General features: G+C 48.5%; 5 protein-coding genes across 5 annotated transcripts; 3 read left to right on the plus strand and 2 right to left on the minus strand.

Annotated features, from left to right (window-relative positions):
* Nucleotides 1–255: 255 nt before the first annotated feature.
* On the plus strand, nt 256–1641 carry HER10_EVM0006136 (uncharacterized protein; the record flags this gene model as incomplete). The annotated part of the gene is made up of 1 exon (XM_035475730.1): nt 256–1641. One exon carries the CDS (start codon nt 256–258, stop codon nt 1639–1641), a length of 1386 nt encoding a protein of 461 aa, XP_035329429.1.
* Nucleotides 1642–1658: 17 nt separating this feature from the next.
* Nucleotides 1659–2798, minus strand: HER10_EVM0000541 (uncharacterized protein). Its single transcript, XM_035470317.1, has 2 exons — nt 2318–2798; nt 1659–2255 (listed from the first exon to the last, which is right to left on the minus strand). Exons 1-2 carry the CDS (start codon nt 2471–2473, stop codon nt 2208–2210), a joined length of 204 nt encoding a protein of 67 aa, XP_035328773.1. The 5' UTR covers nt 2474–2798; the 3' UTR covers nt 1659–2207.
* Nucleotides 2799–3471: 673 nt separating this feature from the next.
* On the plus strand, nt 3472–6724 carry HER10_EVM0006960 (protein kinase). The gene is made up of 3 exons (XM_035476528.1): nt 3472–5101; nt 5178–5577; nt 5637–6724. Exons 1-3 carry the CDS (start codon nt 4259–4261, stop codon nt 6188–6190), a joined length of 1797 nt encoding a protein of 598 aa, XP_035329551.1. The 5' UTR covers nt 3472–4258; the 3' UTR covers nt 6191–6724.
* On the minus strand, nt 6463–6918 carry HER10_EVM0010515 (uncharacterized protein; the record flags this gene model as incomplete). Its single annotated transcript, XM_035479972.1, has 3 exons — nt 6463–6513; nt 6583–6630; nt 6703–6918. The coding sequence occupies 3 exons, from the start codon at nt 6916–6918 to the stop codon at nt 6463–6465; spliced, it is 315 nt and encodes a 104-aa protein (XP_035329997.1).
* A 522-nt stretch (nt 6919–7440) lies between these two features.
* HER10_EVM0002866 (uncharacterized protein) lies at nt 7441–9739 on the plus strand. The gene is made up of 7 exons (XM_035472559.1): nt 7441–7799; nt 7851–7904; nt 7962–8014; nt 8111–8304; nt 8357–8955; nt 9016–9168; nt 9245–9739. The coding sequence occupies exons 1-7, from the start codon at nt 7695–7697 to the stop codon at nt 9458–9460; spliced, it is 1374 nt and encodes a 457-aa protein (XP_035329025.1). The 5' UTR covers nt 7441–7694; the 3' UTR covers nt 9461–9739.
* Nucleotides 9740–12198: the final 2459 nt, after the last annotated feature.

The raw sequence follows: 12198 nt of genomic DNA on the forward strand, positions 1-12198 counted from the left end.
GGTCAGCAAATGTATCCATACGTGCTTTCATCAACCAACCAAAATCTTTCATTGTCATTCAGTCCATCCCCACGCGTTGCGAATGGTCCATATTTGTGACTACACGATGCATGGTTTCCATTCATGCTTCATAAGCAAAGGGTGACATCGCGAATGATCATAGACTTATGAGCACGTATTTATAAGAGGCCCAAGAGCCATCTCTTCCTGGTTGCGAAGATTTCCATATACAAGTGCTCAATCACATTTTACGCGATGACGGTAAACAAATCAAAAAGCATTAAACATGCTTCAGAAAGCAATCCTCTCATTCTCATGGCGGCCTTCCCCGGAGAAGGTCATACCAACCCGCTCCTTGTCATCGCAGCATACCTCGTCAAGAAGGGTTACGAAGTTGTGTTTGTCACAACTGAAGACTTCCGAAACAAAGTCGAAGAGGCGGGCGCCGAGTGGGTGCATACCAACAACCCTATGACCAATACGACCTACCAAGCCCTCCGCGAAGCAGCTTCTCTGCCGATTGGTCCGGAGCGGTTCGCTGCGCAGATCAAAGCTGTTTTCTTGGAGACACTTCCTCCACGAACGCTAAAGATGGAAGAGGTTCTTTCTCAACTACAAGCACGGAATCTAGACCGTCAGATCATTGTTGTCGAAGACATTTTCAACTGGTCGCTCTTTCCTTTCAGACATGGCCGTCCTCTGCCTCAAGGCTTCAACACAGCGCCCAAGTCTATTGGCATCGGTGTGGCAGCTTTCATGATGGAAAGTCAAGACACGGGACCAGTCTCGCTTGGCTTGCCCGCTGACGCCACTGACTCAGGTCGTCAGCGTAACGCGGTTCTCCAACAGTTGGTTGAGCGAGGCCCAACGAAACCTATGATCGATGCGTGGCAGCAGGCCATGAAGGACACCGGATGTACGGCCATCCTAGAGACAAACCTTTTCCGTTCGTGCTACACGGCGCATGACTATACGTTGCAGCTTTGCTCTCCCAGCCTTGAATACACCATTTCGGACTTACCACCATCTGTGGAGTTCGCAGGTGTCTTGCCTCGAAAGTCCGTTGCTCCAAGCTTTCAGTATCCTTCATGGTGGTCAGAGGTCGAGAGAGCTCAGAAAGACAATCAATACCGGCATGTGGTCTTTGTCTCCCAAGGTACCGTCAACATGGATTACTCCGAACTCGTTCTTCCAACAATCGAAGCCTTCTCTCAGACTGAAGATATTCTCGTTGTTGCAACCTTGGGTGGCCGTGGCGCTCAACTCCCGCATGGCTATGTCGTTCCCTCGAACGCTAGGGTCGTGGACTATATGCCTTACGACATTGTGCTTGAGTATACCGATGTATTTGTCTCCAACGGGGGATATGGCGCCTTAACACATGCGGTGAGAAACGGTGTTCCAATTGTACTAGCAGGAGAAAGCGAGGAGAAGATTGAAGTTACTATGCGGGCAGTTTACGCTGGCCTTGGCGTCAGTCTATCGACCCAAAGGCCTTCGACAGATCAAATCAGGCTTGGAGTTGGCCGAATCTTCCAAGACACCAAGTTCAAAAAGGCGGCAATGAAGTTGAAACATGAGAATGATGGCATGGACGCATTAGCAGCGGTTGAAAGAAAGGTTCGTGCACTCACATTGTGAGGCCCGAAGGAGTCAACGCCTGTACAACGTGACTTTCTCGGCTTTACCATTCAAAACATAGATCCTCTCCACTTAATACCATCTATCATACTATCCGCAAGCTCATCTTCTTTTCTCAATAACAGCAATGAGCATGACTTCTATCATGCCAAATTGATTGTCAGCCAAATCACCTTCGGCTATGGTACGCTATAGCTCAACACTAGCGACTAAATTGAACCTCTTGTTTGCCTAAGTGCGTGCGTCATTGAACGTTTTTGAACTTCTAGCCTTGCCTGGTCCTTGCATTTACACCAGCTCGTCTTCTTTAAGAATCTCTTATGATTGTTTTTGTGCTATTGCTAGCTGTGCTATTTTTACCGAGCCAATGCCTTGCGAAGTGTCCTCGCGCACTGCAGGCGCAAGCTTGGTCACTCCTTAAGTACATGTAGCACTATGGTACAATTGCTCTAGATTCAAGACCATTGCGTCAAGGGTCGATCACAATACGGGCGCGAAGTTTGACTAGCATCTCGGGATCAGTCACTGTTGGCGTCGCTATTCTTTATACAAGACTCACGATGCAGCTAACGGACGCGTGACCCGACTGTGATTCGGAATTTATCCCGTTTCAGCTGAGCCATGATTAGTGTCTTCAAGGCAGGTGAAATCCAAAAGTGGCGGATAGAAAATTTACCTGTACTGAGTACTGTCCCGGATAATTCGTGTCCAAGTATTCCTTGAGCTGGCTGGAGCTGACTTGGGATGCAGAAATAATAGCATTCTGGGTGCCATCCTGATTACATTGCCATTGAACCTTGCCGGAAGGTGTATGTCTTTGCTGCCAGGCCATGACGCTTACTCAAAGTCGAGGTACGAAATCGACAAGGTGATTATTCGGGGAACTGACAGGGCGCGATGTGGAAAGCAGGCAGCCAGATGCCTTGCGCTACAGTCGCCGGAAGCGAAACTCCTATTTCAACCTGGAAATGGCCCGCGGAAAAAAAGTCGACCGGGTGATCAGAGTGGCGAGAGTCGGCACATTGCTACCAATGAATAGCGATTAGTCTCCTAATTATGAGGTCAAGAGTTGTTCCCATAAGCTTCCCGTCGAGGACCTACTCAACTTATGAGGATATGGTCGTCTGGTCCCTGACCGCCACATCATTGTCACACGGGTCTCACCGGTCATGTTGTCCCATCAGATTCCCGGCCATCGACACAGACAACATTGGCTTATTGATTGGATATGAGACAAGGGTCGAGGCGGACCACAGGCGACCCAGCCCCTCGCCTTGAGGCTTTGACCGACTGAGCCGCAGTATTAGCGCGTTGCCAACGCATGTTGGTTACACTGCAGGCAATAAAAGCAAGGTTCACAATCCCTCAGTGTCATGGGTGTGCTTTTTAAACACAATCTGGTTTGTTCGAACTTCGCTGCCATACCACACTTCATCAAGTGGGCTGAATAGTGCTGCAAGCCCTCGAATCCCGTGTCTTGCCGCGACCGCATTATTGCTTGTTGGAGCACCTTGAGCAGCACGTTCTCAATAGGCTTATCTGGAGCATCGAAATCTCAAACTTCTCGGCTATTCCCATGGTGAGAGTCGAACAATATGAATAGTATTTGAGAGTCTATTCCCATGGATTGCTCTAATGCTTCCTTTCATCTCGACTGAATCCCCAAAAGCATCAACGTCGATCCCGAAGACTGGTTCGTCCCCTCTGAGCTTCTTGAAACAATTCCAAAGATCTAGGTACCCCGCCCATATAGAAGATATAGACACGAGAGTCACTGCTCTCTTGACGGGTTGGGAAGTTCATCCCTTACTGCCGTATTGCTTCCTTGCAGGCGATGTTGAGGCAGCCTGTGGGGGCTGTTGCTCGGCACAAGGGGCGAAGGTGGGTGGTGGGCCGAGGCCTCCTTCGGCATACACTTCGTCGGGCTCTCTCGGATGGAACAAGCAGGCTGTCTGACGGCACGTGTGGAATGCGAACTGCGGTTAAGTGCAAGACACAATAACCAGACCAATCACGATAGTGCCCTCATTTTGCTGCGGCTTGTTGAGATCCTGGTGCGCGCCCCAGTGCCTTACTGCTTCTACCTTATCAAGATGCCATCGCTACGTGCTCTCCGGCCGTTTTGCTGACCGAATTCTACATTAGATGCAAGGCCCGTCAACGAGGCTTTCCTAATAAGGCCAAAAATGTGTGACAGAGACTGGCAAGAAGATGACAAGGCCAGCAAATCATGGTCCGAGGCACCACTCCATCAACTGGATATGGACTCTGAGAAAGGTACTTCAACTCTCACAGCCCGTTCTATGTGTACGATTGGCTTTAAGATGTGCTCCATTCCGGCCCCATTCCTCCATCTTGTGTGCATGTGGATTTCGCACTTCTTCACGTAGCGTCGCCTCGTGGAATTTCTCTACGCTGGCGCGACGTCTTTGCGCATCACATTTGATCGATAGGGACTGGTCATAAGTTGCGAGAACCAGCTCTGAGGTTCGTCACTAAGTCACCATCTAGCAAAGCCACCAGTCGGCCATCATTGGTAAGTTCACTGACCGGTGGGTTTTGGCTAAGAGCTGAGCTCCCTAACATTGCATAGGTCAGACTACGTAATACTTGCATCATGGCAGCCAAACCTCAGGAGGTTTTCAGGCTGCTGTTCCAACAAGGAAAGCTTGTATTGGATAATCCGCAGAAAGTCACACACATCCATGACAGAGGCGAGTCCTTTCGACTAAAGAGCGAACAAAGAAATCCAGCAAGCCGAGGATCCATTGGGGCTTCCAGGCGACCAGAAGAGTTTCGTTTCGAACACGATGTTATCAGAATTATTGCCGAAGAACTCGACGAAGCGGCTGCCATGGTGCCTGACCTTCTTGAACCGGACAAGGACTTTATACCAAGACGCACATTTGAACAGATTATGACACACAGTCGAGTCTTATCTGCTGTTCATGTGCTCAAGTGCTTCAAAGGCGTACAGGACAAAGATCAGCTCGCCAGAGAAATCCAGTATGGTAGCGCCGATGGCTCCAAGTCGCCCTGTGTCAAGCTACTCGCAATTTTGATTGGAATTGACAAAGCCGAGGATATGTCAAAACACATGTGGACTGATGAGCTAAGGGATAGCTGCCTGCCCCTTCGAAAGGTACCCAACGACAGACGTCGAACGCTTCAGTGCAGGAAGCACAAGGAACATCGCCTACTGAATAGCTATCGTCGACCAGAAGACCGTAATAGGTTTTCCCAATGGACCTACTCCATGTGCTCTCCCTTCATCAAATGGGAGCATGGAACACATCAACATTACCTGCTGGATACGGGAGACGTCTTCCCCATGGAGGTTATGGCCAAGGTTGAGGAAGAAGAAAGAAAATCGGATTCTGGTGGGAATCAATACGGGGGCTTCAGCGAGGTATACAAAGTAAAAATTCACGAAGGTCATTCTGACTTTGGAGTGCATGGGGTAAGTTACATTGCAGAGCAGTCCTTGAGAAGGGTCCGGGCAGGGGTCAAATTAACTGACAGTTTCACTCATCTAGATTCGGCATCCACAAGGCTACTTTGCGCTAAAGAAACTCACATCGCATAGTCGTGACAGTTTCAATCTCGAGTTGTCATCACTAGTTTCCACTGCCCAGAACTATCAAAAGAAACACATCATACAGCTCCTGGCCACATTCGAGGTCAAGAATGCGGCGACAAGAGAATCAACGTTCTATCTCTTGTTTGACTGGGCTGATGGAACATTGAACAAGTTTTGGCAGAGCAATGAAGCTCTAGTGAGAGATAAACGGCATTGCAAGTGGATGGCGACTCAATTCTACGAAGTTTCCGAAGCTCTTCGCTATGTTCACAACGATCGCGAACCAACTGTACGATATTTGGAGGACCGAGACTCCAACAAGCAGTTGTATGGACGCCATGGGGACATTAAGCCAGGTAAATTGACTACTCTCATCCCAAATCGATACACGACTTACTGAAACACTCGCTCCCAGGGAATTTTCTGTGGTTCAAATCGGATAGTTTTCCCGGTCTTTTGGCATTAGCGGATTTCGGTCTCGGGCGACTGCACACCCAAGTTTCCCGCTCAAAGCAAGACCCTAACAGCCTGGAAAGAACAGCAACGTATCGCTGCCCCGAATTTGACCTGGAGTTTGGTCTCGTGTCACCAAGGTCAGATATCTTCAGCCTAGGATGTGTGTTCCTCGAATATGTCACCTGGTTTTTGCTCGGGCTCGAAGACGTGGAGAAAACCTTTCCCGATTTCAGACTGGAACAAGATAAACATGGGTTCGACTCTGATGTCTTTTTCTCGATCAAAGACAAAAAGGCTTACCTCAAGTCCTCGGTTACCACATGGATAACGAAACTCAAGAACCACCGTGACTGTTCCTGGTACCTTTCGGACTTGCTTGATGTCATTCGAGACCGCATGCTAGATCCCGAGTCCACGACGAGAATCCCATCAAGCTTATTGAGCAAAAGGATGAAGGATCTTTTGAAGGCTTGCACCGTCGACCCCGATTACTATCTTAAGCCTAAAAGCTAAGATTCGCGAAAGAGATGGCTGGGAGACCCAGGCAACCTTCCCAAGACCCGAGAAGGTGAATGAATCGCACTTTTCATGCTCAAGCTCAAACCCAGAAGCAAGAGCCATCATTGCTTCCGCGTCAGACCACGACCCTAAGATATCATCAATTACACGATTCAACGGAGAAAGGTCAGGGCGTCTCGTCTTTCACACATGTCCGACCTTAAGACAATGTTGCAGCTCGACAGGTCAGATTTTCCACATCCCGAGCCTGAAAGCCAACCACTAAGTCAATCGCTGTAGTGAACCCTAATGCGCTGTTCGATCGCTGCTAGCTCGCCCTTCAACCCCGAATACGTTAGTTCATTCAGCTCAACTTATGGATTTACCAGGAGGTAGGTATCTCAGACCTCTTTCAGTGGCTTGGGCAGCATGAGGATGAATCTGTTGGCTCTTTCCTGTTTAAAGCTATCGTCAGTAAACCATGTACCGGCCATGAATGAGAGTATTTTGTAGTAACGGCAGTGTACCTTGACCTTATAATTCCCTTGGCCATAGATCGAATCCAGCGATGTTTTCAACTTTGCAGAATCATGATATCTCGCTCTCATCATCTCCTCGAACGGGAAATCCGATCCCGGCCCTGGTTTTGTTGCCGCTTGTGTTACTTGTGTACTACTCTTTTCAGGTTCTGCCTTCGGTTCTGATTTATCACCGCGGCCCCAGCTCTTGCGGAAGAGAGACATCCCGTGCTCTCGAGGCTTTATAATATATTCTTGGTCAATTACCGAAGAGGTGTGCTTCACAGCAATTTGGATGAGAGGCTTGTTGGTTTTCGGTGTCCAAATTGAGGCGGGAGGAGAAGTGGTTGGAGACCTGAAAAGGCAGAACCGGCGGGGGCAACATCCGAGCTTGTTTCCCTGGTGAGTCTCTGTGTCTAGAGAGGGTGGGATCATGCGTGCAGGTACCCAATCCTGATGTTCGAGTCCCGCCCGCCCTGTCTTGCATGATGCATGAGAAGAACCCCAATGGCAGCCCGACAACACATACATGAACACTGCCTATCGCTCCACCTCGAATCTGCCTACATACCTACACTAGGCAAAGAGGTGTTTCGGTTGCTGCAATGCGAGTAAGCCTACCTCATACTAACTGGTCTTGGTCCCGGCCAGCATAGTGTGGGCCGGGGTTATGGATGCCTACTAAAGCGGCCAAAGGCATCCTGCGAGGCAGGCTAGAGAGCAGAATGTCGAGAGAGGTTTGGAAGTGTAGAAACTATGAACGACGCTACGGAAACAGCTTCCTTCTCATAGCCGACTCTCGCATACTTATACATATATCTCTCAAGGGAGTCGACATACACAGGATATACCAACGACGCTGTCAAAGAAACCGTCGCTCAACACCATCAAGAAGCACCCTACCTCTGACGGACCACGCATCTTAGTACTCGTGGACTTGAGATCCCAAGAGTTTTAAAGCCTTCTTGAATCAACATTCACTGAAACGTCAAGTTAAAAGAATGGATTTACCAATTGAGACAGTGACATGGTCGGCATCAGATCTTGGGTTCTTTGGATACACCGAGCGAAAGGCTATGGTGATAAGATCCCTAGACGGTGAGGAGGTTTGTGACGAATTGTTACTTAAAGCACTCGGAGTGGCTAACACTCCATAGCCTACAAGCCAAGCCCTTCATACCAAAGAAGACTGGGAGCGATGGTTCAGCTCTGTAAGTTTGATCATTCTCCTCCAGCCGAGTAGCAATGCTAACTACAAGTGCCAACAGTCACAAGGTAGCTCTCCTGAGTGGAAGGACTTGAAGCCAGGAGTGTGTGTGATGTAAGTCGAAGTTCTAAGATACTTGGCATCCATACACTCTATTCTACATCAAAAGCAGGCAATGCTACTATGTAATATTATACTGATTCCGAAAAGTCTGTGTAGCAGAGCTCCTCCGATCTCCGAAGCGCCCGGCAGAATACAGTACCTCCCGTTTACAGGAAACACTTGGGAAAGAATCACTAGAGAGTTTCATGTATCTCGAAATGTTAAACGAACGATAGCAAGACTGGTCCCGTGCTTCTCTTCCGCCCGTGAAAATGACGCGACGTCAGGTCATCTCAAGATGTGTTTGTTCATCATTCACTACTGTTTACCTACAGAGTCTGACACGTACTATAGCCTTTTCTGCGCGCATGTCTTCAAGTCTGCCGGACGATCTAGCAATGTCTGCCACTTACATACCGAGTACTGGTACCACATTTGCTGTGGCATATGGTTGTAATGATCACCAGATGAGAAGCATTGAGTTAAAAGTGCGGAGAGCAGGCAAACAAGCCTTCCACCCACTCATGATGCCAGGGATATTTGAAGAGCTAGCGAGAGCGAGGTTGGTTGAGGCAGTAGAAGATCTGCTAGATGATTTTACACTTCGATCAGAAAAGCTCGAAACACATCCGTGGAGCCCAGACGCAGATACGGACGGCTCAAAAGCGCAACAGCATTTATCTCTCTGTGTTAAAAGCCAGAATTTGATGGACCAAATTCGTATGGCAAAACGACAATTGGCAAAGTTCTCAAAAGAAATTGACATCATAACGACAGAGCTCGAGTCTCTCGGCGGGGTTGAATACATTTACAAGAGTCAGCCAAGAGCAACAGAGGTGGCGAAAGTAGGGCTAAAGATGAAGAAGAGGGTGGACGACATCATGATAGAATATGACGATAAGATCGATGAGTGCCAGATGATGGTTTGCAACACATCATTGGCAATGCAAACAGTAAGTCATCTTTCAGACGCGAGACTTTACTCCAATAGTCAAAGTTAGTAACACCGGCAGGTCTGGAACCACATTGCAAGACAAGACTCAAAGACCAACACCAAGATGTCAAAAGCAAATGCTGCCATCGCAGTGCAAACAAAGGTCGAAAGCGCTCAGATGAGAACGATTGCGCTTCTTACAATGATATATCTCCCCCTGTCTAGTGTTGCAGTAAGTCATTTGTTGCAATTTACGGAGACTTCTTTCCACAAGTTCCTCTGTAAGTACTAATTGAGGACAAACATAGGCCATATTTTCTATGGATATGTTCAACTGGGAGGCAGTCGAAGGTCAGTCTATAGTATCGAAACACATTTGGCTATTCGCAGTCCTTGCAGTTGGTCTCACGCTGCTCACCATTGCTGCATGGTTCTTGGGAACGCGGCGAGAGAAGGCCATGGCGGATAAGTCGGACAATTACTTCAACTCGCCGCAAAGACATGACACATTCGAGTATGTTTGAAGAGGGGAGTCACTTGGTCTGACCGAGATGAGGCAGGGGACTTGTATAGGGCGAATCATGGTTTCATCTGGAGAGACGGCCACCACTGGAAGAATTTTCGACCTGAACATTATAGGCGGTCAATAATGTAGGTGCACTGGCGGTGATCTATCACTGAAGTTCAAGTTCCACAGAAGTCGGCGTGGAGATCATGAATTACTTTAATCCATGCTTACTGGCGTATGCGCGATCAAGATTTCGTCTTATTATTCTCGAGGCTTTAGCTTTAGCGGTTATCGCACGTTCAATTTCTTACTCTCGTAATTTTTATCCGAAAGCCACCTGAATGGATACTTCAGCGAGACTTTAGGCGGAAGAAGGAGAATAAGTGTACATATAGTATGGTTTTCTAAGTATGATTGAATCTTTGGGGTTCGATGGCCCCTTTGCCTCGAGACTAAGAGAGGACAGAAATGGTTTGCATTCTCCTACTACAAACAAGCAAAAAGCTCAGATCGAATCGCCCGCCACTCGAATCCCATTTTTTTCTGCCATCATGATATAGCTTCCATCTTGCAAACTCTTGCAGCACATCACTGTTCAAGCACAAGGCTCAAGAAGTCCTCGCTAGATATATCTTTTACTAGAGCTCTGGCGCACGATTGTATAATTCATAGCCAATATCTTGACTTTATTAGAACTCTACTAGCTAGGCTCGCCTGAGAGGTTTAGATGAAGACCACAAATGAAGATGACTGACTTACAAGTCCTCAGCTTGCATTGTGGTCACACTTATATGATAAGGGCCTACGGCGGTGTAACAGACGCCCTTTTCACGACTCGAGGCTCCATTACTTGAGTGCAACTAAGCGACAAGCCCAGGGACTCGTTTGTATCTACAAAGTCAGACTTGCGCTCTCATTTCGTACACAACCTCCCGAACGAGGCTCCGGCCTAACGAGTGACAGTTGATGTGCCAAGGCAGAGGCTTTTCACAGGACGTACGGGAGCTTGTCATCCATTTCTCTTGGTAATGATGATCCTAGATACTTTACCTAGTCCATTTAGTCCACGGTGAAAACGCAGGTAAATCAACCATGTCGTGAGTTGTGTCGATGGAGCAAGGATCACTAAGAGGAAGGCAAGGTTCAAATTGGTTATCCAGTTTACAGGGATTTCGATCCTCTTCAGATCATGGAGTAACAAATGCAAGGGCTGCATATGTAAATCCAGTAACGGTGCGAATGAGGTAATCAGAAACCCTATTTGTGTCCATGGACCATAACCGTAGTGTTCAAAGGAGTGGAATTAACTGGCATCTGAGCATTGAGTATGGATGCTTCAATCTTCAAAATTGCGTACACCCCACATCTTGAGCCGTAAAGAGAAGAGGAACGGTCCGCAGACCTCTATGCTCAGTGAGAATGCTTATTATTACCTAAACAGCTCGTATTTTCTAGGCTGCCATTTATGCAGTGTCATGACCAGCTGAAGCTTAAGTTCAACTGTTAGGTTGGGAAAACAATAGCGTGGTCCTTGGACGTCTTGCATCTAACTGCACTAAGCCAGATGAAGAGATGAAAAGAGGCGTGGCCGTGTGGGAGGGATTGAAGATGGTGCTGACAGACGCCGATCGGAGGCCGCGAATCGCGGCCCCGCTCTCTTACAGGCCTGTTGACGATGCCGCGGAGCCGAAATGAGGGTGGAGCTGGCGCGTGAGGGAGTTGAACGATGGCCTGCAAAGGGGAAAATTGCGACCAGTGAGGATCGTGATGGTACAAAGACGCATTTCCATACCTCGGGCGCCTCACTTGATGTGCGTTTGTATGCGTACAGAGTCGGAAGTGGGGATTGCTACTACACTATTCAATGGAATCCTCCTCTTCCATTGTGCTCATGAAAGTCTGAATAGTGAGCGAGTGAGTGAGTGAGTGAGTGACATGGAAGTGAGTGAGCAACGGAGATTGAGTGAGAGATGGCCGCTGACTAAAGCACGTTATCAAGTGGATTGCGTAAGGGGACTCGACGAATTGTGGCTGATGGCGTGCGCCAAGTCGCCAACCAACGCCTGCAAGCTGCTGCATGGACGGAAGTACCGAGGCAGAGTTCATGATTGGTGAACCCAAGGACTGAATGGCCGGTCATTGTTGCTTGCTTGATGCCTCTATGGCCAATGGGCAGTGTGAGTGAAATGGGTCGTTAGATACTCGGTAAGGTACCTTAGGTAAGTGTTCAGAAATTGTAGCGAGCTATTCTTACTCTCCAAGATTTGACCCTTTTCTCTGACTTGGCCTTTGCAAAATTCCCAGGCACGCAGCAGAAATAATAGACAGCAAGTCAGCAATAGGGGAAATTCCCAGTGGTGCGGATCCGGTCGGTACAACGGCAGGGATGCAACGTGGAGTTTGGCAGTGGCAGACCGCAGCGCATCACAATAGGACGGAAGGTGGGTGGTGCGGCGTGCCGTGAACAGTGGAACGATGCCCTTTTTGTGTGTGTACGTGTGTGCGTGCGTGCGTGTGTGGGATGAGGAGGCAAGGTGTGGTGACGTAAACAGTACGGAGCAGGGCATCTGTTCTTGCATTGTGCATCGTTCCATGCATTCCATGATGCATCAACTTGAAGGTTGTCAACAGTGGAAGTTCATTCGGAATGGCAGGTATCTCTTGCCAAGAGTTGAGGTGCTCCATCGAGAGAGGGGCCGCGGAAGGAAACAACGGGAAGGATGAGAAACCTCGAAGACCTGCCTCGGGGAGTCG

The sequence above is a fragment of the Colletotrichum scovillei genome (assembly GCF_011075155.1).
Source record: "Colletotrichum scovillei strain TJNH1 chromosome Unknown Contig00009, whole genome shotgun sequence".
Classification (NCBI taxonomy): domain Eukaryota; kingdom Fungi; phylum Ascomycota; class Sordariomycetes; order Glomerellales; family Glomerellaceae; genus Colletotrichum; species Colletotrichum scovillei.